Source organism: Myotis brandtii, unplaced genomic scaffold (genome assembly GCF_000412655.1).
Source record: "Myotis brandtii unplaced genomic scaffold, ASM41265v1 scaffold185, whole genome shotgun sequence".
Classification (NCBI taxonomy): Eukaryota; Metazoa; Chordata; class Mammalia; order Chiroptera; family Vespertilionidae; genus Myotis; species Myotis brandtii.
In genome coordinates, this window is record NW_005356870.1 from 9,395,140 (window position 1) to 9,420,688 (window position 25,549).

The window sequence follows — 25,549 nt, forward strand, 5'->3', positions numbered from 1 at the left end:
CCATCTTGGTTGGCAGTTAATTTGCATATCGCCCTGATTAGCCAATGGGAAGGGTAGCGGAGGTACAGCTAATTACCATGTTTCTCTATTATTAGATAGGATGGTTAGTGTATGTCTTACTAAAAACACCTGAGCTTCATGTGGGCTTTAACTGTATTCTCTGTGCCTGATTCTTGTCAGCACTCTAATATTTGGGGGAATATCTTACCCTTAGTCTTGCTTTCACTCTCACTTTAAAGGTTCTCTCTCTACCTCACCTATTCACGTTCTGGCCAGAAGAACCTGTAGCATGGTGGCAACACATTTCATTTAACATCAGAAGGCTTGGATGTGAGTCTTTGTTCCCTTACTTACTAACTTTGTAACTTTGAGCAGTCACAAAACCTTAGATCCATAAATTCTCAGCTCTGTTCATTGGGATAATATTACTTCACAGGATTGGTATAAACGAGGCTTCTGAAAGAAGAGTATAACCTACATAAACATCCTAAAAGTATAAGATATGTTTTCTAGTTATAAGATCCTGGGTTGTGTTTATAAGATTTCCAGCTTTGTAGTCAGAGACCTGAGTTCAAATCCCTACTCATAATATTTATTGTCCATGCAGTTGATTTGGTAATCCATTATTTGCTGGATTTTTTAATGTATATATTCAACTGCATTCATACTTAATTTAGTATGTATTTAAGCTTGGGTTATCTCTCAAGTTGGCATATAGTCTATGCTTTTTATTTTTTATTCAACTCTTTAAATTTTGTATTCAACTCATCATATCCTTCTTTACACAGGAATGCAATCAATATTAACATAATCTACATTTATTTGGTGAATATTACATAAAATTTCTGTACATTAAGTAACAAAGACAAGTAAGAATGAAAAGTAGTACACAACAATGACCATCATCATACGTGTATAAGTTCAGAATTGTTATTTTTCAAATCACTTTAAACCAACATGATAGCAGAAGTAAAACCCCAGGGGGAGCGATTAAACAATATTTGAAATAAAGTCATTTGGCCTAATTTTCATAACCACGGATTTCAAAGAATACCACCATCCATGCCAGGTGTGCCAGACAACCCCATTGTCCGTTTTATTGCTATAGGGGCCCAGGTAGTATAAGCCATTCAGGTTTGCAGAGTGACACCTAGTGGGAGAAAACATAAACACAGAACAATCAGACCAGAAAAATATTCCGCCACCCTTGTAGTATTTTGCTAGCAAATGATCAAAAACAACTTTATGAATTCTTCCATTTCAGACAAGAAAATATTTATCAGTTTTCAGAAGCCAAGATATTCTTACAACAGATGGTTTTTTTTAAAAAAACTGGTAGATTTTAGAACCATAACATGTCTGAGGATACGAGCCAGGACACTTGGAGTGAGTATATTGATAAAGAAGCATTTCTGTTCTTAACAGCCTTTAAACAAAAGAAGAAAAACAAGCAAACGAAGGCCTACCTTTGTGATCCTCAGCCTTGGCAAGAGTGGCAGTGGGTTAGCGCAGCGAGGTGTGGCGGAGTGCTCTACCACTGCTCCCCGTCCCCCCATACTTTGCACTGACACATTTATCCATCTGCTGCCAAGACACCACTTTCATAATTCCAACTCTTTCCTTCCCCTTTTAAAAATCGCTAGCATATCAATATTTTAACCTCAAGGATAAGAAAACAAAGACTAAACTCACAATTTAAAGTTTTCCTAGCCAGCAACCAATAATCATTTGTCCAAGTTGCTGAGTTAATTTTTTACTCTAATATATTGCTCCAATCTGGGTAAAGTGGTTAGGTTATCATGCATTTTAAAAAGTTCCCCTTCTTCCTTTAACATCTATAAACTAGAGGCCCGGTGCACGAATTCATACACGGGTGGGGTCCAGCTGGCCCACCCTGACCGGGGCCAATCAGGTCTGGGCCAGCCAAGGGGAGGGGCCGGGGAGGTTGGGAGGGGGCCGATCATGGCCAGATCAGGTCAGTTGGCCACTGAAGTGTGCCTCATAGCGACCGGTCGTTCCGTTGTTCCGGTCACTTGGCTTTTATATATATAGATTTTGTCCCTGGCATGGACTAACTAAGAGTATATGCAGTGTTATGAAATGAACTGCTGTGTATTTCTTTATTGATATAACCAATGAAAAGATGTCAGGCAATAGGATGTAAAGAGAACATTCACAAAGAATAGTTCTAACATCTATGGAAAGCACCCAAATTATATGGTTTTACTGAATTAAAAAAAACACACACCATATAATTTGCCCATAAATGACAAGTGGTTGGCTTGGATCATTTACCCATTTGGTAATTCACTACTGCTGACCACCCTGAAAGTCATCCTAATCTAAATAGATGGAACTAATAAAAAAAAGTACGCTAAATTTGAAGTGTCAATAGGGTACTGTGTTTTTAAAGCTGCATGGAGTCTGGCCAGTATGCCTCAGTGGTTGAGGGTCCACAAAGGAACCAAGAGGTCACTGGTTCCATTCCGGTCAGGGCACATGACCTGGTTTCTGGCTCAATCCCCAGTAGGGGGCGTGAAGGAGGCAGCCAAACAACGATGTTTCTCTCTCATTGATGTTTCTCTCTCTCTCTCTCTCTCTCTCTCTTCCTCTCTCTGAAATCAATAAAAACATATATATTTAAATGTAAATAAATAAAAGAAAAACTATGTGACAGAAAAAAATAATAAGGAGGAAGAGGTTGATAAAGTTAGACTACAGTAGTAGCAGGCACAGTAGAAGTAACACTAAACTTCTGGAATAATTGGCTTTTTCTCCAGCTTTTCTGATTTCCCACCTGCACAGCCTTATCATCTCCTCTGACTCCAAGGATAATGCAGGTTCCTTGGGTGGCCAGCCACTGAATTGCCTTTGTCGTCCCTGAACCCTATCTTTAAAGTCAGATAGATAATGCATTTGCCCAGGTTCACATGTCTGCCAGCATCATTCAGACACAATACAAGCCGAACAACTGAGCAGATACATGGTTTTGATCTTATGCTAATATTAACCAATGTAATTTTGATGTCTGCATATGGAATTCTGTTCAAAACTAAACATGAAGGGATGATTGCAATTTGTAAATTATAGGTAAGTTTTACACAACTTACAAGGACAGGGGAAGAAAAAGGAGGAGAAAGAGAAGGTGACCAAAGATGGTTTCTAAAAGAACAAGAAAATTGCTAGGGAAAAGACTGTCATTGACTTTGATTCTCTAAGTAGGAAAGATAACTTTGTCTCTCTGACCCTTCTCACTGGTGTATGTGCGTCAGTTCCCTTACAGATGATCAAAAAGTAAATATATTTGAACTCTTAGAAAAGCAAAATCCAGAGAAAATACTGCTTTATAACTGCTTAGATTCAACTTGACCCTACCTACAACTAGCTGTATCCCCTAGACCAGTGGTAGGCAAACTCATTAGTCAATAGAGCCAAATATCAACAGTACAATTGAAATTTCTTTTGAGAGCCAAATTTTTTTAAACTTAAACTATATAGGTAGGTACATTGTTATTAACTTAATTAGGGTACTCCTATGGCTTAGGAAGAGCCACACTCAAGGGGCCAAAGAGCCGCATGTGGCTCATGAGCCACAGTTTGCCGACCACTGCCCTAGACTATACAATTCTAAAACCTCACAGTAGCAGATGTTCATAATGAGGACTCTCCTGGTTTTAGGGAAAATTAACATATATCTGGTATACCTCCACTTTATACGGTAGATGATTCTTAAATGCTTTATTAAAAGTGCTTACATAAAAAATGTGGAAAATGTGGATTATGAAACTTGTCCTTGATTACATGGACAATCTGACATTTCAGAAATAATGACGCACAATACTATAATGGAAAGTTTAAATGTCCAGATATTGTGAGGTGGCCCCTGTTCTTCTAAAGAGAAAAGATGTTCAAAGCTGGTGTACTGCCTAACAGGTTGAGCACATCTGCTTTGCAGATCAGGCCCATCAGCTTATTTTAAGGATGGTTGTATGAAGTTCCCATGCCTGCCTTGAACATGTGATTACAACACAGGGAGCTGTCTTGAAACCACTTTGGGTGGAGAAGAGTTAAAAGAATTGGGGATATCTGGCCTAGAGAAGAGAAAATATGGCAGCATACAGTGAATACCATCTCAGCCAGAGCCTGAAGACTTACGTTGAAAAGGAATTACAATTACTTTTTAGCTACTGAGGAAAAAACTGGCAAAGTATAAGAAGGCAGATGTCAGGTTAATAAAAACAAAAACTTAATACAATCAATAATGGAGTGAGCTTGCTGATTAAGTAACATTGCAGTATTCCATCAGAGAGTGGAATTAGGTTTCAGGAATATGGTAGAGGAAATTTCTGTATTGGGAGGAACTTGGGTTCAATGATTTTAATGAAAGTCACAGTAATTGAAAAGTATTATTACACAGAAAAATTTACAACAATAGCATGGCCATCTCCTATGAGAAGGGAAGGTGAAGAGCTACTTGGTTACTAAAAGGCCTGAAAATTTTTTTCCAATATATAAATACTTTCTTTTTCTTCATGCCTACTTTCTTCAATTTGTGGCCTACTGTTTATGATAACAAACCCATAAATCAGGTTGCTAACAATTTTTTTTAAAATTGATTTCAGAGAGGAATGGAGAGGGAGAGGGAGATAGAAACATCAATGATGAGAGAGAAGCATTGATCAGCTGCCTCCTGCTCGCCTCATACTGGGGATCAAGCCAGCAACCTGGGCATGTGCCCTTGACCATGATCTCTTGGTTCATAGGTTGATGCTCAACCACAGAGCCACACCAGTCAGGCACATACAATCTTTGTAAAAGCAGTAATTTGATTTATTTCTAAGACATATCTTTCATGCTTTATTAACATACACAATGAACGAATCCTCAAAAATACTTCATCGATGAAGAATTCTAATAAAGATGATTACTTAATAATACCAGTATTACAAAGAAGACCAACATGACCTCATACAGATATAATTATTGCCCCACAGTGAGATATCATCAACGCCATTACACCTATGTTTATAAGACGTCAAACCTGTTAAACCACCAGCCGGACTGATCTTCCTCCGCACAGTTGCCTTCGTAGTTGTCATGATCTCTGTCCCATGTGCTGAATTTCATTCTTTGGTGACTACCCCACCATTGCACCTCAGGATGAAATCTCACTGCAAGCGCGTCTCCTGCTGTTCCAGAATATTCCCCAATATTCAACTCATAGGAATTCTGAAGGAACAGAAGCAATTTCTACTGTCAGTTGTCACTATTTAAAAAGTAGATTTATGTAATAAACAAAAGAATTCTATTGGTATGTGTTTGTTTCCATTGACTTCAGGGGTTCATCTTGTATGTGTTATGCATTAATTGGTGGTATTAGTTATTTGAACATTTTAGTACCTTTTCATCTCCAACTCTGAAATTTTTGTATTGGGCATAACGGCTATTTCTTTCAAAATCTGCAAGGTCGATTTTTAAAGTGTAGTCTCCTAGAAAAAAACAACAAAAAATCGTAGTGGTTTCTTTTTTATTGTATTACATGACATTGACTTACTGAGGTTTAAAAAATTTCATGGCCCTAGCCAGTTTTGCTCAGTGCATAGAGCGTTGGCCTAGTTTCTTTTTCTCTATATCTTAGAGAAACAGCCACATTTTAGAAAGGGAATTATTGCCCCAAAGAGACCATTGCCATCTGCAAATTAGTTCTATTGTCTATGATTTAGTGAAAAACATTTTAGTGTTGTTTTTATTGTATTTCCAATGAATATACTAGGCAAATCTTACCTTGTGTGGTTAATAAGTGAAGATTTTTATTACCCAGCCAATATTCACCATTTTTTTGGACAAAATTTCCAAAGCCATTTTCGTAGTCATTCCAGTCTCTACAAAATTGAAAGTGAAAGCTGATTTTAGCAAAATCCAAATAGACCTTTGCAGTACCCAAGGTGCCCACACACCCTTGCTGCTGCTCTCACATCCAGTATTTCCTTGATTTGTTAGTGCACTTTCAGTATTCTTACTTAAAGAGAGTGAGAGTCTGTCTAATTAGTAGAGTTTAGGACAGGAGAAAAAGGCTTACTTATAAATCTCACATGTGCTACTCCAAACAAACCCTTATGTCCTAATTAGCACACCTGTTAAAGTTCTCACTGCCATCAGATCGTCTCTGAATCACAGTCCATCCTCCTCCATCAGACATGTCACAGTAAACAGAGAATTCTGCTGGGCTCTGGAGAGGTTTGATTTTGTAAAATCCACTGAGCTTAGAACCATCATTGAAAATTTCTGAACAATCTGTTTGCAAAACAAGGTAATGTAACATTTGTTATGTGTCTTTTAAAAAAAATAAAAAATAAAGGGCGCCTCTGAATGAGATTACTCAGTACTAATGGAGATAGATAAACACATGGCATAGATAATCAGCTTTTTAAAATTGCATCTTGTACATTAGGAAAGCATTTCTTTTTTCTAGTATTTAATTATCCTCTGACTCCCTGATATGATCATTAAACAAAAAGAGCAGTGAAATAGGGATCTGCTTTTTCATTTCTAATTTTTGTGGAACACAATTTTTTAAATGATATGTGTTCAGTTGATTACAGTTTATTTAAGTGGAACTTACAGATTTATCAGACAGAATAGTGGAACTTATCTCTCCTCTGAAGCTAAAATGAAAAGTAGAACTATAACACCAAACAAGTCATATGGGTTATCTTGACTTAGAGCATTGCAAATCATTCAGAAAAATTTGGAAATGAACTCAAAATATATCTTTTTAAAAAATATGTTTTAATTGATTTTCAGAGAGAGAGGAAGGGAAAGGGACAGAAAGAGAGAAACATTGATGAGAGAGGAACATCATGGATGGGTTGCCTCCTGCACGCCCTCCATTGGGGATCAAGCCTGAAACCTGGGCATGTGCCGACCTCTTGATTCCTGGGTTGATGCTCAACCGCTGAGCCACACTTTCGGGGCTAAAATCATAATCTTGTTAGATTCTTACCACCTTCCAGTCTCATTAGATGTTTTACTAAATCACTGACATTTCTAATAGTCCATGTATTCTTAGATATTTTTGCTGAAAACCGAAAGTTTCTACTATTCTTATCTCAGGATTCTTTTTTAGCCAGGGTATTTCTTTGACCATTGAAGCAAATATAGCTACCAGTTTGTCACTAAAAAGTGATTCCAGTTTCTTAAACCACTTGAGGGTGAAACAAGTGAATATCATTGGGTCTCATTTAGGCTGATCTGTGCAGACTTAAAGAATATGGCAAATACGAACTAAGCTTTGGTTTAGATGCCCAGGAAGCAATGTTTTAAGGTGAAGTATTGGTTACTATACAGAGATAGTTTCAAGAATATTCATTCACAGACTTTTAAATAAAGACTATAATATGACATCACTAACTTTCAAATTTTACTCTTACTATTTTGTTAATTTCCTATATTTTAAAAAACATTTTATCTTCCTGATTGGATAATTCTATCCTTTCAGCACACTTTTAAGTTTTTTCTTCATTTTCGTTGTTTTGACACCAAACTATCTACAACTCTGCTTTGCTGCTAACAAAATATATTCCACTTTAAATAGATTAAATAGGCAATAGGAATCAGGAGAGAAAGGAAACAAAGAAACTTGGTCACTTTCTAAAGCCCTCCCCAAGTCGAAACCAATCACACACTATTGCTTTGGTGAGATGATCATCTTTGTAATGATTTAAGCTTTGTTCACATATTTATTTTTGAGATTCAGAAACACAAGTGTTCTTGATACTCCTGAATTATAAAGAAATATCCTGTTTTGTCAATCAAACAAGAGTAAAACATAGGGAAATAATTACCTAAAATTAGTTCAATGTTTGTTCAAAAGCTTACATCTTGTGGTCAAATATATTGTAGGCCACTTTTCATTAAAGAAGGAAGTTCTTTAACTTTCCTTGTTAAGAAAGCTTTTTGCTTACATTTAACCTCCTACCAAAATGCTGAATAGTAAAGTCTCATAAGGTTCAGACTATTTTCCGGGCAAATCTGGAAATAATTAGCTATAACGTTTGCATCTGGAAAACTTTGTGAATATGGAGTTTTCAGCCAACATTTCCTATTTGTTTTTATTTTATGCCAAGTGTGAGTTTGTGTGTTTTTCAAAAAATTTCTTCTTCCCAGAGGAAAATGTCAACTACAACTTAAGATCCAGAGGAAAGCTTTCAAGCAGGGGAAAAAACAGCACAGAACAACACCCAACATAGATGGCGTATGCGCCTGTAGCAAAATTGATTATAACAAATAAGATAGGAGCCTGCCTTGGGGAAATGTGACTTACACACTAACTGGGTAGGGTTTTCAATATGAACTAAAACTATAATTTTCAAAATGTTTTGAGCTACTCAACCCCCCTGGAGAATAGGCAGGAGAAGGTCAGGGTTAAAGAGCTCTGTGTTCATGGGATTTTTGGAAACTTACATAATACCAGAGTGAGGCCAAGGTTTCCTGCCCCATTTGACAAGCACTGCCTTAAACTGGGCGAGGTGAATACTTCCCTTGACCATGCAGAAAACAAACCATGTTGGAAGTCTGAATGTTTAAGCTTTTCATAAAGGAACATGACAACCTGCCAAATGGGCTCTTCCTCTGGTCCCAGAATGTAGGCTGAGCTGAAAGCCGAGAACTACAGGCATCAAGAAAGGCCAGCAAGCCCTGGCCGGTTTGCCTCACTGGTTGGAGCACTGGCCTGTTGACAGAAGGGTCTCGGGTTTGATTCCCGGTTCCCAGTCAAGGGCATGTACCTCAGTTTCAGGTTTCCCAGCCCTGGTGGGGGCACATGTGGGAGGCAATTAATTGATGTTCTCACTAGATGTTTCTCTCTTTTTCTCTTTCTCCTTCCTCCCTCCCTTCCATTTCTTTCTCCTCCTTCCCCTCCACTCTAGGAATCAATGGAAAAAATATCCTCTGGTGAGGATTAACAGCAACAAAAAAAGGCCAGCAAGAGGCCCTTCAGCGGGCATGTTGGGAAATGCCAGAACTGGCTCTCCCACTGCCATTCTCAGCCAGGCGATATAAGAAGGAACCACAAGAGCCCTAGCTGGTCTGGCTCAGTGGATAGAGCGTCGGCCTGTGGACTGAAGGGTCCCGGGTTAGATTCCAGTCAAGGGCACGTGCCTGGGTTGCAGGCTCGATCCCAGTAGGGAGGGTGCAGGAGACAACCAATCAATGATTCTCTCTTATCATTGATGTTTCTATCTCTCTCTCCCTCTCTCTTCCTCTCTGAAATCAATAAAAATATATTTTTTTAAAAAAGAAGGAAATATAAGAGGAGGACCTCCTATGGTTCCTGGGAGAGTGCAGTAGTACTCTTGTAGGGTCGGGTGAGTGGGCTCTCTCTTCTGAAAACCAGGGAGAGAGCATATACAGTAGCTCCCCCCTTATCCACGGTTTTGCTTTACGCCATTTCAGTTACCGGTGTGTGCCATCCTGAGTCGTGTGATGAAATCTCTGAGTCCCACTACGTGCCGCCTGGGATGTGACTCATCCCTTTGTCCAGGTGTCCACACTGTAGACACTCCCCACCTGTTAGTCACTTAGTGGCCGTCTCTGTGATCACATTGACTGTCTTGGTATCGCAGTGCTTGTGTTTGTCACCCTTATTTCAGTGATAACAACCCCAACATCTAAATAGTGTTATTGGCCATGTGGATGTGCCAAATAGAAGCTGTAAACTGCCTCCTTAAGTAAAGAGATATGTATGAATAGAAAAAATATAGTATGTATAGGGTTTGGCACTATCTGTTGATTCAGGCAACCACAGGGTGTCTTGGAACATATTTCCTGAGGATAAGAGGGGATTTCTCTAATAGCAAGATAGCTGACATTCATTGAGCTAAATGCTAAATGCTTTTGTAATCACGTGCATGTACATTAACTCATTTAATCTTTACAACAAATAAACAGGTATTCTTTTTTAAAATATATATATTTTTATTGACTTCAGAGAGAAAGGGAGAGGGAGAGAGAGAAACATCAATGATGAGAGAGAATCATTGATCAGCTGCCTCCTGCACGCCCCCTACTGGGGATCGAGCCCGTAACCCGGGCATGTGCCCTGACCTGGAATCAAACCATGACCTCCTGGTTCATAGGTCAATGCTCAACCACCAAGCCACACTGGTTGGGCTCTTCTCTCTCTCTCTTTCTTGCACCATTCTCATTTTCCTCTTTTCTCTAGTTTTGATCACGCACTTGGGGTTTTCATCACTGCTTCCTCTAACCCCCTCCCCCAGCCCTGATCCCTTTTCTGATCTAGGGGCTAAAGACAGAGCAACAGGGGCTGAGGGTGACAGCAGCAAATTCAAGGGCATGTGGGAAGTTGCATCAAATTTAAATGGCAGCCTTAGCCAGTTTTGCTCAGTGGATAGAGCGTTAGCCTGTGGAAGGAAGGGCCCTGAGTTCGACTGCCAGTCAAGGGCACATGCCTGGGTTGCAGGCTCCATCCCCAGTGAGGGGCGTGCAGGAGGCAGCTGATCCATGATTCTCTCTCATCATTGATGTTTCTATCTCTCTCCCCCTCTCCCTTCCTCTCTGAAATCAATAAAAATATATTTTTAAAAAAAAAGAATTTTAATGGCAAGGACTTTACATCCATCCTCCCCTAGGAAATTAGGACAGGATAGAGATAGATACGATACAAAGATCTGCTCATTTTTGTCAGGACCCCTCCCAGTTTTATACACAGTTTCTTGTGTAACACAAATTTACCTTTGAAATATTTTTTAAAATGATAGCTATACCGTGAGCACTTACTGTGTGGCAGGCACAGTTCTCAATGCTTTCATTCATTTAATCCTCACAATAATCCTATAAACTAGCAGCCATTATTACCCTCATTTTACAGCTGAGAAAATTGAGGCATGGGGGAGTTAAATAACTCGCCTGAGGACATCCTGCTAGCAGGGCTGCAATCCAGTCTTCAAACAATAGGCAGGACAACCCTAGTTTCAAAATAGATGGTTAATATGTGTTTGGGTGACTAAGAGCAGGGACATCCAGGGAGGGCAGATCCAGGCTGGTCCTCTAGGAAGATTCTCTGACAACAAAGATCCTTCTAGGCTTTCTTCATCAGAGTCAGCTTCCCCAAAACATGCTAATTTTATGGGCTGCCTGCCTGGTTTCACAGTCCTTGGGAGTTCTGACTAAAGGCACTTCTAGTTACCTTTCTTTATAAAGATTGTTACCTTTCTGGTCCAGAAGCTGATATCTAAGGCAATGCAAGGCGTGTTAACTTGCCATAATAAAATACCACAGATTGGGAAGCTTAAACAACAGAAATTTATTTGCCCACAGTAGTGGAGCATGGAAGTTCAAGATTAAGGTGTCAGTATGTTTGGTTTCTTCTGAACCCTCTCTCCTTGGCTAACAGATGTCTGCTTTCTTGTTCTATCTTTCTGTGGTCTTTCTCCTGTGCACCTATAGCCTCAGTATCTCCCTGTGTGTCCAAATTTCCTCTTCTTATAAGGACACTAGTCAGATTGAATTAGGGCCCATCCTACTGGCCTCATTTTAACTTCATCACCTCCTTAAAGGCCCTGACTCCAAATATAGTCACATTCATCGTGCTGGGGTTAGGGCTTCAATGTGAAGATTGGGAGGTAGGGGACAGAATTCAGTCCATGAGGCAAGGTCATCAATCAAATGGCCTTCTGACCGTTCTGGTGATCCCCTTCTCTGTGAATCATTTCTGTCCTCCACAATGATTGACCCAAATAGCCCAGGAAGATCTTACAACCACTGCTTGTTTACTTTAAAAGATGCTGGAGGAAATCAGGTGAGTAGTTTTCTGTAGGTAACACTGATATGTTCAGTGCTGCTTCTAGGGGGAAATACTGGCCTCATGAAAAGGAAAGTCACCAAACTATAAAATATACACATAAAACAACTCTTTTATTTTCCTAAATAATTTTCATTCCTTTTCCTTTTCTAAACTTTTATTCTATTACCTTACTTATTTCCCTAGGGCACACCAGAGTTTCAGAAGGAAAAACTGTGTAAATGTACCAAGAAAAGATACACAAATAAAAACAAAGCTCGCCCTAACCGGTTTTGCTCAGTGGATAGAGCATTGGCCCATAGACTGGAGTCCTGGGTTCGATTCCAGTCAAGGGCATGTACCTTGCGGGCTGGATCCCCAGTAGGGGGCATGCAGGAGGCAGCTGATTGATGTTTGTAACTCTCTCCCTTCCTCTCTGTAAAATCAATAAAAATATATTTTTAAAAACCCCACAAAGCTCAATTGTAAGGTTTTGCAAACTGATATTTTAACAATCTGTTGTCTTGATCTCTTATTAAACTATAGAAACCCTCAGATATTGAGCATTGATATTAAATGTCCCCTGCAGAGATAACAGAGAAAAAAGGATAAAATGTGGTGGAAGACATTTAAATTTGATATAATGCTTTATGTTGCTGGTTACTGGAATAAAAAAGCTTTTTAGCAAAACCTGAAGTGATCAAGTGATTAGCATCATCATTGCATATGGGTTTATATAAGTTACTGAAACACTAAAGAAAAATAGATTCTGACCTGCATATTGCCTCTTGCCTCCAAGGTCAATGACACTGCTCTCCTCTCCTTCGTCCAGGAACTGGATTTCGTTCTCGTGCAAAAGCTGCGCGATCTTGACCTGTTGTTGTTTGACCCGGGTCTCAAGCAGGTGCACCTGGGCTCTGAGACGCGCCTGCTCCTGGAGACAGTTCTCAAGAGCCTGCAAAGTAACGTGCATGTTGTTCTCATGGAAAATAAATGCTCCTGGTAAGTTGGATAAATTAATGATTCAATTTTGTTCCCAACTCCCATTTCAGAATATTATTCCAACCAGGAAGTCGTTAAAACTTCTAATACTATTAGTTATTTGAAGGATAAGAAGTCATGGCTTATGCTAACGTGCTTGAACTAAAAAATGTTATAAAATAATCTGATGATTACGCTAAGAATTTTAGAGTCACTGTCTCATTTGACCCTCATAACGTTCCATGCGGTGGGAATGGGTTCAATCCTGATGAGGAAACTTGCTCAGGAATTCCCAGTGGGCGAGAGAAGTCAAGATTTAAATCCAGCTCAAGGTTTCTATTCTCACTCTCTACATGACACTCAGTGCCTTCTCACAAGTGAAATAAATGAGGCTTTTGAATGATCTTTTGATATTAATATGTTTTAAAACTATAATTGAATGTTTATGATCTTAGACATATGGTCACCTTTATAAAGAATGCTTAATTTAGACTCTGATATTCTTGAATATCTCACCCATTGACCTGTTGCTGAAAATTCTACTGGGTCCACTTTAACTTTTGGCTTACTTATCGTTTTTTCCTCAATCACTTTAAAAAGGGATGGGAGGAGCCTGCGCCTTCCAGTTCAGTCATTTATCTTCTCTGAAAAGGCAAATAACCCAAGAATATTGCCTGTGAGAGGGTTTATTAGCTTCTTTCTAAAGTGGCATCTGACTGAGCAAACCCTCCAAAGAGAAAGCCAGTGTGGTGGGTGAATGGGGAAGGAGGCTTTGCAGAGCTGGGTTTCCTGGGAAGAGGGACTGAGGCCAGGAAGCTGCAATAAAGCTCATGAGTGCTCGATGCTGGGAGGGGTACTAAGGGGGAGTGGGAAAAAAAAGGACAAAAGACAAATTTTTGCCATTTTTACCTTGACTTCTCTATTTGCAGCCAATGTCATGATCTCCTGTGGTACATGCAAATGTTCACTTCTGAGAAATTATCAATTTTAATGTGTAAGTGCTTCACACTACTTTTATATATACATTAATTTCTAAAGTGAGCATTTGTTTATAGTCAGATATATTTCCCAATTTACATTTGCATCACTTCCTGTCCCTGTCTTTATGGGCTACCTTGTATTCATTCCATAAATACAAAAGGCCCTACTGCGTTCCAGGCCCTCTGCTAGGCAGTGAGAACAGCACAATTTGATAGCCTCTTCGGGACAAAGGAAAGAGGTACACCACTTTCCTATGGAGGATTATGATGTAAATACAGAAGTGTACCTCACCACTGAAGGTTACATCACAAGAGAATGGAGAAGGGGAAGTAGAGACCTCCCCCCCCCCCCTCCAATTTCCTGGCCCAAGTACTGACTCTCTCCCAGCTATTTCTCTAGGATTATTTCTTATTTGTTCTTGGTTTACTCTCTTTAGTTTATCCTCTTAGCCCCCTGAGTCACACCTGTCTAAAAAAAATGAACAGCAAAGACATTTGATGGTGTCTGGAATTCCATGTTGCTTTCTAATAGTGGAAAATTGGTTGTAATCTTGTTAAATGCAGTGGACTATGCAACTTAAAAATAACTGAAGGGATTACAGGGCAAGTATGTTCAATCTGTTCAATGTTTATGAGACTGGACATACAGTGTTAGTAAGCTTATTTAAAACCTAGGAGTTTCCTTTCTCCCAGAACTGTGAGTAAATGAGTATTTTTACCTTTTTACTCGTGAATGGAGGAAGGCATGAGTTCATTGTAATTACTTTCAAATAATCAGTCTAGCTTATACTAATAGTGTTCAACAGTAGAAAGCTCAGGGTCCATTTTAATGGACAGTTTTAAATTCCTAATGTTAGGTAATCACCTAAATAACCCCAGTAAATTAAAAAAGAGTTTACTTATTTGTTGTCAATACTGATTTTTAAAAAAATGTATTTTATTGATTTTTTTACAGAGAGAAAAGGAGAGGGATAGTTAGAAACATCGATGAGAGAGAAACATCGATCAGCTGCCTCCTGCACACCCCCCACTGGGGATGTGCCCACAACCAAGGTACATGCCCTTGACCGGAACCGAACCTGGGACCCTTCAGTCTACAGGCCGACGCTCTATCCACTGAGCCAAACCGGTTAGAGCTCATTACTGATTTTTTACTTCAAAAAATTTTAAAGCATGTGGTAAGTACTTATAGTATTATGTGGCAGGTGCTGCCACAAACCTTCATTTCCACCCTTTAGTTAAGTTCTTCACGCTGACAACTTACTATCGATTTTCTGCAAAATAAAATAACATGCAGGTCAAAGCAGGCATTACAGACACAACAATAGTCTTTTTATGAGCTTACCCAGCTTGCCTTGCCAGTTACCAGAGCAGTGGTAACAAGGATGAAACTGAACATCTTCGCCATCTTCCCCATGGAAAGGACTGCAAGAACAAGAAGAATTTCATAAAGTTATTTTCTGTGAATTTTTCATGAGGGCAGGGTTAGGGTCAGACTCAAGGCCATCCAGAAGGTGGGATGCAGTTCCAGGTCACCTGAGTGTCGCCGGGGAAATTCTCCTGGACTTTGCCTGGCTTCCCCCACAGAGACCGATCCTCTCACTGTACCTCAAATAGAATCAAACTGTTCAGTTGCAAATACAAAGGGGGGGCTCTGGGTCTGTGGGTGGCCTGCACGTGCTGCTTGTACACCTGTGCTGAAAAGGCGCAGGCTCTGTTAACACCACACAAAGGGTCTAGATTTTCGCTGAGGGCTTCCTAGTTGTGTGGCCTCAAGCAATTTACTGAAAGGCGTCCCATCTCTAAAATGGAAATTCCAATTCCTACTTTGTAGGACTGTGGCAATTTTGATGTAAGATTTGAAGAATACCCTGGCATGTGATAAGTGCTAGATGAATAGTAACTCATTTTGTAGCAGACAGCTTTTATTTTTAGAAGAAAAAAGTTACAACAAATAGAAGGTAATGTACATTGTTTGCCTTAATGTTTAGGCAAACTACCAAGGTAATATAAAATCTTTAGGCCCTATTTGAAATTGTGGAGGAAGATTCACTTTACCATTTCTCAAGATTTTTTAAAATCAATCTTGAAGTCATTAGTCTTGATGAGAAATTTTGCCCATCCTCAGAATAACTTCTGTATGCTGCCAGTGGTGAGGTTTTTTTAAAATATGCTATTATTGATTTTGAGAGAGAGAGGGAGGGAGAGAGAAAGAGAGAGAGAGAGAGAGAGAGAGAGAGAGAGAGAGAGAAATATCAATGTGATAGCAGAATATCAATCTGCTGCCTCCTGCATGCCTCCCACTGGGGATCAATCCTGCAAGTGCCCTGACCAGGAATTGAACTTGCAACCCTTTGGTGCATGGGGTGACACCAACCAACTGAGCCACACCTGCCAGGGCAGTAGTTAGTTGTTGTTTTTTTGTTTGTTTGTTTTTGTTTTTAATATATATTTTTTATTGATTTCAGAGAGGAAGGGAGAGGGAGAGAGAGACAGAAACATCAATAATGAGAATCATTGATCAATCGCCTCCCGCACAGCCCCCACTGGGGATCAAGCCCACAACCCAGACATGTGCCCTTGACTGGAATCAAACCGGGACCCTTCAGTCCACAGGCCAACGCACTATTCACTGAGCCAAACCAGCTAGGGCAGTAGTAAGTTTTTATACATTTTAGAAGCTAAGGAGCCTAGAAGGACAGAAATATCTGTATTATCTTCAAACAAATTGAAAACATATGGTTTCTGTTAAAAAAAAAACACAATTGGAATCAAGTGACTTATCTGTTAGCCAATTTTTTTTTTTCTTATAGAACCTATGATCACTAGTCCTTTTAATGTGTCTCTGTCTCAATTTTTTATGTAAATGGTTCCTAAACTTGGCTATCCATTAGGGTCTCTCAGGAGCTTTTAAATAATCTCCATGTCTAAAGGTGGCAGCCAGACCTTGGAATTTTTTAGACTCCCCTATTAGTGCAATGTTTGGCAAAGATTGTGAAGCAATCACTTAAAGACTGAATAGAAAATATATTTTTAGTCTATGTTAATAAAGTAGGTAGTTCTTAATCCTCCTGGGGCCAGACAAAATACTTACAGAATAGGAGAGGCATTACTTACATTTAGTCACAAATAAAATGCATGACCTTTTTGGGAAGCATTGTAAAATACAATATGAATTGTTAGAATATGTGAAATGTGTGTATTACAGAGAGTAAGAAAGAGTCTGCTAGATATAACTGTATAATCTTACTTCACACATGATTACTTCTGGCTGACATTTTTATAACTGTGTACCTAGAACTGTGCTATGCATTTTATAAACCTTATACTTAATCTTCAAGTAACTATACAAGGCAAGTACTATTATCCTCATCAAATAAATTAATTTTAGATCAGAGAGGTTAAGTCACTTCCCTAAGCTCACATAGCTGGTGTATGGAGGACCAAGCAATTGAGCTTTCCACCTTGAAGGCTTGCCCCCAACCTGTACTCTACTTGGCCTTCCTCTCTACGTACATACAGCGTGAGGCAAAAGTAGACTTTTATTTGTGAGTACATGAAACACAGAGTTTATTCTTGTATTATTATTTACTAACTAGAGGCCCGGTGCACAAAATTCGTGCATTCCGGGTAGGGGGTCCCTCAGCCTGACCTGTGCCCTCTCGCAGTCTGGGAGCCCTCAGGGGATGTCCGACTGGGCCTAAGCTGTCAGTTGGACATCCTTAGTGCTGCTGTGGAGCACTCGCCAGCTATGAGCCCGGACTCTGGCTGAGCAACACTCCCCCTATGGAAGTGCACTGACCACCAGGGGGCAGCTCCTGCGTTGAGCGTCTGCTCCCTGGTAGTCAGTGCGTGTCATAGCGACCGGTTGTTCCACCGTTTGGTCGATTTGCATATTAGCCTTTTATTATATAGGACTAGAGGCCTGGTACACGAAATTTGTGCAAGAGTAGGCCTTCCTTCACCCGGCTGCCGGCACCAGCTTCCCTCTGGTACCCAGAAACCGGGCTTCCCTCGCAGCCCCAGCTTTGTCCGGAAGGTCATCCGGAAGGACGTCTGGTCTAATTAGCATATTATGCCTTTATTATTATAGATTATTGTATTATTTTCCATACACCCTGAATATCCTTGCTGTCTACAGGGACATAGGCTGCAGCGAGGAGTAGAGGCCCTGTTACTTGGCCTTCTCCACTGAACATCACTCTCACTCCTGAATATGGCTGTGACTTATTTGCTCTTGAGTCACATGCTTCTCTAAAGGGACATTAGGCCCACGTAGCGGGAGAGGAGACAGCTGCACCGAAAGCCGAAGCAGAACTAGGGAATGGTAGCATCAGCAAGCATTTACTGATCACCTGCTATCTGCTCAGCACTATGCTAAATGCTGCGAGAGAATAAAACAGCTGCCTCAGCGAAGCGGTGTTTTGAGGAAAAAACAAAAAAAAAATATTAAAACGGAAATTAAAGACAATATAAATTATGTAGACATGACACCGTATGTAATTAAATATAAAAACTAATTAAGACCACCCCTCAAGAAAAAATTAATTACTTCCTCCACTGTGATCACACACTATATTTATAGACCAATATAGCACTCAGACCAATTATTCACTCAGTCAACATGGTATGCATGCCTGCTGTTTCCAGGCACTGTGCCAGGCGATGGAATTCTCATTTAGTCAGCTCTTCCCTTCTTTCTCCAACTGCCTCCCTTTATCCATGCTATTTTGCTTAGAGCAAGACTTTTGAGGGCAAAGGCCACAGCTTGCTAATTGTTGTATCCCCAGCATCTAACCTACTTTGGCAACTCAGATAAAAGTGTAGTTATTGCCTCTGCAGAAAATATTCCCCAGGAGGGAAAATCTTTTATGGAGGGGAAAATGTGATTTCCTTGCCATAAATCTGCGTCTGTTTATTCTGATGCACTTCCTCCTCTACCCTTATTTTGGTCAAGGGGAAAACAATGGGCTGAGTGCATTTTTGAAAGTAAGGGTTAAGGAGGAGGTAGGGACTTTTAGTTGGACTGAACTCATGAATTTAGTTTTTCTTTCTCACAAAACCCTACTCCAGAGCCCCCTTGAGTCTCCCCAGTCTCTTTCTTTAGTGCCTACTTGTTCCTTTCTTACTACAGTAAATCAAACGATAAGAAATGACATATGTTTGAACATTTTTGACCTACAAAATTGGAAATTTCATAGGATTCAAATTAATACATAATGGTTAGATGGAAAAAACATACTTGAAATCATCGTAGCCTTTTTGCCAAAAGGCATAAGTTAAAAATAAAATATTTGCAGCTTATATAATGAAAGAAAACAATTTAGTAACAGCCTGTTTTTATATGAATGCTGCTGGCATGTGAATACATTAATATACATCAATTAAAATATATTTTAAAATTGCTAACACATAGTCAACACGTGGAATCTTATAGTTCTGCCATAAGTTAATCCTCAGGATGTCTATAGAAAAGAAACTACCAATTTTTAAAAAAATTGTTTTTATATCTATGTCTGAGTCTGATTCTTGCATAAGTAACAGTGTTGAAAATGCTCTGGGAGATACTAGGAAACTATATAACATATGTTCATATTGCTATTCATTAGATTTGCTATAAAATAAAGGGCCAAAGAAATACTTTGGCAGGTCTCTGCATCTCGGGGTCCTGAAATTCCTATTTCATCGCCATTAAGATAATCAAATCTGATTTTTCCCAGCAAAAGGAGGCAGCCTCTAGTCTTCAGATCCTTAAACAATAAGGCATTTCAAAATGTCATATACATTATGTTAATTTGACCACCTTTAGAATAATTCCTGAGGCTATCTTAAATCCGCTAAAATTCTGCAGTGCCCTCATCTCTCTCTCTCTCTCTCTCTCTCTCTCTCTCTCTTTCTCTCTCTCTTTCTTTCTTTCTTTTTTACCTCACATCTGATTCTAACCACCTTCTACAATATTGAAGAAATGTTTAGGTATTAAGAAACTTGCTTTGAAAATCTGGTCTTTATTATTCATCAGTGTAAACCATTATTATTCTGCAAATCTGGCTTGTGGTAAAGTTATATCAGATCATTTAGTTCTTCACTATGCAACTAGTTGTATTTCTTTTACAATATTTTTGCTTTGGGCTACTTCAAAACTTTTAATTATTGTAAAATAGTTTCAATTGCCTATTCTTTGATGTACTCTATTATTTGGTAGAGTAAACTAGTCTAAGTCTATAAAGTCTAATTTCTTCCCCACTAAAATTTTTTAAGTTAGCTGACTATAGTGGATTAACTTTAAGTATGGAACGTAAAAGTTCAACAGCTGATATTTAACTTTTACAAACACAATTATAAAAGCATGTAGAATTTTAAAAAATAGTATGTTTTAAATGATCTACTATGGAAAAATATAAGATAAGAGAAATTTTAAAAGAAAGGAAAGGTTATCAAAGAGAGCATATTTAATAAGTTAGCATTCACAAATGGACTGCACACTAATGTAAGACAGTTCAAAATTTACCCATGACATGGATGTAGAGATTGTATATGCTATTTTCTTCCAACTTTTTTCCTTTTTTTAAGAATAGAAAATAGCAGTATCTTTACTTATCTCAAGAATTTATACTCAATGAAAGCTTTCAAAGTCTAAATGAGTTTATCCCCAAAGATAGAAATAAAGGAAAATATTTCTGAAGTTTTTACTTCTGAAGTGGAAATTATAAAATGGTCCATTATTTCCCACTTTGTATAATGAAACTTCAAATATAATTACTCGCATCAAATTCCCATTCAATTCATCCACAATGTACTGTGAATGGGAAGGAGCTAGAACTCGAAATCTCTTTTCCAAGCTGTAGAAGCAGCCTTTTCTCTCATCGACCTGATCTCTCTCAGTAGCTGACGGTTGTTTATTGAGTTCTGCTGACCATCACATCTGTGAAATAAATGAGCATTATTACAATTATGTCCAAAGCGAAGAGATGTTAAATACCTTGCCTAAAGTCAGAACCGAGTCAGACACAGCGCAGGCTAGGTCCGGCCACTCTGCAGGGTCCTTTAACTGCATCAGGATTTGTAATTGTTTCTCCGTTATTTGATTAGAAATACGGACAATGTTGATTCTGGCTTTAATCCAGAAACAAATATGTGAGGAAATCAGTTTAACTGGAAGCAAAACTAAAAGAGGAGATTCAAGGACAAATCCCAGTACTCTGATATTTTTCTCCTATTTGTATGAATTTTTATGAAAGATCCAATAATATGTCTTCACAAAAATACATCTCTGATTTTTAACCTCTTATTGCTGGGCTCATCAGAGAAGTTTTGTAGTTTGATTAACTTCAGTAATGCTCACTTAAAGCTTAAATAAAACCAAAGTTCAATTGAAGCTTTGCTTTATAGTACTAATAATAATGATAAAGTTTTACCTATAAATATATGAATTAAAATGTCATTTCAGCTACAATATAATCTAAATTTTTCTTAGTTATAGAAATGGGACAAGTTAATAATTGCCAAGATGAAAGAATCAGTTTATTTGATCTTTAGGAAAGCAAAAGGATTCCCTGAAGGGCAAAATTGTGAAATTTATCTGTAAGCATCAATAATCTCCTAAACAAGTTGTTCCTTTTGTTTTAAACTTTAGAGCAGTGGTTCTCAACCTTTCTAATGCTGTGACCCTTTAATACAGTTCCTCATGTTGTGGTGACCCCCACCCATAAAATTATTTTCGTTGCTACTTCATAACTGTAATTTTGCTACTGTTATGAATCGTAATGTAAATATCTGATATGCAGGATGTATTTTCATTGTTACAAATTGAACATAATTAAAGCATAGTGATTAATCACAAGAACAATATGTAATTATATATGTATTTTCCAATGGTCTTAGGCAACCCCTGTGAAAGGGTCGTTCGACCCCCAAAGGGGTCGAGACCCACAGGTTGGCGACCCACAAGTTGAGAACCGCTGCTCTAGAGCATTTTTGAATGTGTAACAGGTGACTTGTTAGCTCCGTTAGCCATATTGCATAATAGTTCAGACTGCAAATCCTGGTTCATCGTTCCTTTTTTCACTCTGATGTTACCCAAGCTGTTGTTTGCTATTTGTTCTGTGATCCCTATTTCTTAACTCAGATTCCAGTAAAATACTGAAGTTGTGTTTTCTCTCTGTTCTTTGTTTTCTGGACTCGAGTACTGCCGGTGTTTGGCCTTCCCATTGAACATTTTCCTGTCATTCACTCAGGAAATTTGAAGTTCATCCAGGAAAAGGTAATCCTAATGATTTACTGGAAAGAAAAACAGTCAGTTAGGTTGAAGAGATTTACACACCCAGGAGAAGTAGATATGATACATTCATAATAATAGTGAATCCAAGATGCTGACATTACATTTCAAAAGCATGGGTTTGCCTGATTTGATAATTACCTCTATGATGAAATAAAATAATTTGAAATACAAACCTATATTTTCCTCCTTGTATCCCTTTTGTCTTTTCCCCAGTCAAGCATTTAATAACTGCTGTGCTCACTATCTCAGAGGAGGGACAGTAATAACATAACAGTAACTAACATATGTGGCACATTTATTATGTGCCAGACATGGTATGTTTATTAAATAATTCAGCCACAACAGCCCTATATGCAGGTATTGCTAATACCTCCGATTCACAAATGAGGAAACTGGGTAACAGAAGTTTAAGTAACTGGCCCAAGGTCACACAGCTAGAAAGAGGAGCCAGGATTCAAAGTCTGGCTCAGAATCTGTGCTCCTCACTATTAAAAACAGACAATTCTGTCCCTCAGGGACATTGCCTCAGAGAAAAACCTGGAAAAAGCTAATCGAAGGGCAGAATAAAGGTCAGTGTTCTGGGAAGGCATGCCAGAGACTGAACTTACTGAGAATGTTCTTCCTTTAGTCCTGGGCTGCTCTGTCAAAACATGGTGGAAGACTGTCATCAGGAAAGGTCAAATTTTCGACCTTGTATGATTGCACCAAAGGTATGAGATGAGAATGAGACCAGACATCACTGGCGGAAAGAAGTAAGATAACTTTTTTTTTTTACTGCCTAGGACAGTGATGGCGAACCTATGAGGTGACACACGAACTCATTTTTTTGGTTGATTTTTCTTTGTTAAATGGCATTTAAATATATAAAATAAATATCAAAAATATAAATCTTTGTTTTACTATGGTTGCAAAGATCAAAAAATTTCTATATGTGACACGGCACCAGAGTTAAGTTAGGGTTTTTCAAAATGCTGACACGCCGAGCTCAAAAGGTTCGCCATCACTGGCCTAGGAGATGGTTTGCATGGGAAAGAAACTGGAAGTAGATTGATCCTCCAGGAAGTACCAATAGATTATGCTAAGGTGGTGAGGACGTAAATGAAGGTGATGGCATTGAGGTTGTGACAACGGGACTGATGAAGAGAGTTTGGCATCCAGGAGGAAGAATCAATAGGACTTACCATTAAGGAAGTGTAGGGTGAGGGCAAGAAATATGTGATAATGCCAAGACTTTGAACTGGATAAATAAATAAATAGCGGTCTTACTTATATGCTCTTATCTTTTGTCATATACATAAAATCTCTGGGGATTGGTTCTATTTTTAAATGTGGTCATAAAAGTATGAATCATCATGTGTTTTCCAATTAGTTGGATAATATTCTAAAATGAGATATTTTAAGAATCTAAAAGCTGGAGAAAAAGTACACATAGAGATTGGATTTAGGTATCTGAACAAAAAAGATTTATAACAAACTTATTGAAAGCAGAAAAGTCATACTGAGGACTACAGTGAAAGCAGACATCTTGAGTTACCGCCCATCTTCCTTATGCGCACAGGCGTATTTTAAAATGTGGTTTTACTTACCATGTGCTCTTGTTTTCTTTTTCCTCCACATATTTTTACACAATATAGCTGAATTTCTTCATGTGTTACATGTAAACAATCTGTTTTCTATTAGAATTTAACATCTATTTGGTTTCAATTGTTTTGTTTTTAATGATGTGATCTTATGGGGAGATTCTTGTTTAATAAGAAAGATGTTATTATTTAAAATCATAAAATATATGCCATTCTGAAGTCCTTGCCTACACATGGAAAAAAAAACAAAAACCCCAAACATTCCTTGGCAGAATTCTTTTTGTTCTTTGCAGGGGAAAAATTGAATAAGAAAACATCTTTTGCACTTTGTTAGGGAACAATTTAGAGTTAGTTATATTCCAGTAGAAAAAAAATTCAGATAGGTGTGTCAACTGAGCACAAAAAGTGAGAAGGCTTGATATAGAAATAAATGACAAGGATTTATTAATGTGTCTCAGGATTTGCAAATCAGAAACACTACCAGGTAACACCCAGATTGTTCTGAAGAAAAGAGAAGAATAGAGTGTTCTTACAGTAAAAAGTAAATTCTTGAGAAGAATAGGTCCTGCATTCTTAGCCTCTGGATTGGTCTGAGATAGTAATCTTACAGATGTCTGATGGTCTGAATAATGTATGTCAGCTGGCATGGACGCATGAATATTCTTTCCTAAGTTCTTCAGAAGGTTATCTATAGGTTTTATATATATATAGCCACCCCTCCCGAAAAAAAATGTATACACACTTTAATAGTTGGTAGCTCCATTTTGAGAATGAAATGTATTTTAATAAGCCCTGCCTTTGGAATTATCCCAACCCCTGGTTTAAACCCTCCAACTTGATATGTCCTGGGAAGCAAGCATTCCACACAGGGCTATGCTATTACAGCTCTTATTAGGTTTACAGTGAATAGAGAAGGTGGGGTAAAAACATATAGACCCCCAAAGAAAAAATATAGGAAAAAATATATAGTAATTACAACTCTAAAGAAGTAAAACCATGTACACATTGATGAAATGCAAATGTGGGTGGAACTGTCAGAATCACAGGGTTATATTTGTTTTCTTTAAAGAAAAGGACAAACTGGTTATGAAGGAAAGGGCAGTTCAGACTGGTGCAAACATTAATATTGTGTGTTGAGAGTAGCAATTGGGTATTTTGGAATCTAGTAATAAAAAGCGAAGTAGGCAGTAATGAGAGATGTCATGGTAATTAGATATGAAGAAAACACAGGAAGGTAAGAGGAGCCTGGGAACATTACTTATGCACGTGGATTTGATATAATTAGTTGATAGGATTATATATAGCAATTGATTTAATTATTTATAAGTACAGGGTTTTTTTAGCAAAAGAGGTACATAAGAAAAATCATAATTAATATGCCTTTTTCCCCCCAATACAAACACTAGATCAGGTTTCTTAATTGGGAGTGATTTTGCCATCATCTCCTCATCCGACCCCCACTCTGACAATGTCAGTAGACATTTCTGGTCGTCACAGCTGGGGAGGTGGGGTGCTACAAGCATCCACGGGAAGAGGCCAGGGATGCTGCTCAGCATCCTGCATCGCACAGGGCAGCTCCCACAACAAGGAGCCATCCAGCCCGAGATGCCAATGGTACCAAGATGGAGAAATTCTGGGCTAGCTTACGGCAGAGAAGTAAAGTTCTTATAGTTAATTAAAAGGTCTAAGAACTAGGTCAGAGGCCTCTAAATAGTCCCTTGTTTGACATGATCAATCTCTTCTTTCATCAAGTTACCCACAAAGCTAATATGAAGAGTAAAGATAAAATTAGTTACATTCAATTGTAGGAATATAGTGGGGCCTTGACTTACGAGTGTCCCGACTAACGAGTTTTTCGAGATATGAGCCGTCTCTCGGCCGATTTTTTGCTTTGAGTTTCGAGCTAACATTCGGGTTATGAGCCAGCTTC

General features: G+C 38.6%; 1 protein-coding gene across 2 annotated transcripts; it reads right to left on the minus strand.

Annotated features, from left to right (window-relative positions):
* Positions 1 to 800: 800 nt before the first annotated feature.
* On the minus strand, positions 801 to 20,846 carry FGL1 (fibrinogen-like 1). 2 transcript variants are annotated; one of them, XM_005864076.2, is made up of 8 exons: positions 20,741 to 20,846; positions 15,107 to 15,186; positions 12,575 to 12,755; positions 6,135 to 6,294; positions 5,785 to 5,882; positions 5,401 to 5,489; positions 5,042 to 5,229; positions 801 to 1,150 (listed from the first exon to the last, which is right to left on the minus strand). In XM_005864076.2, the coding sequence occupies exons 2-8, from the start codon at positions 15,176 to 15,178 to the stop codon at positions 991 to 993; spliced, it is 948 nt and encodes a 315-aa protein (XP_005864138.1). In that variant the 5' UTR covers positions 15,179 to 15,186; positions 20,741 to 20,846; the 3' UTR covers positions 801 to 990. The 2 variants fall into 2 exon arrangements, with proteins under 2 accessions (XP_005864138.1, XP_005864139.1); XM_005864077.2 differs by lacking the exon at positions 20,741 to 20,846 and adding an exon at positions 20,526 to 20,653.
* Positions 20,847 to 25,549: the final 4,703 nt, after the last annotated feature.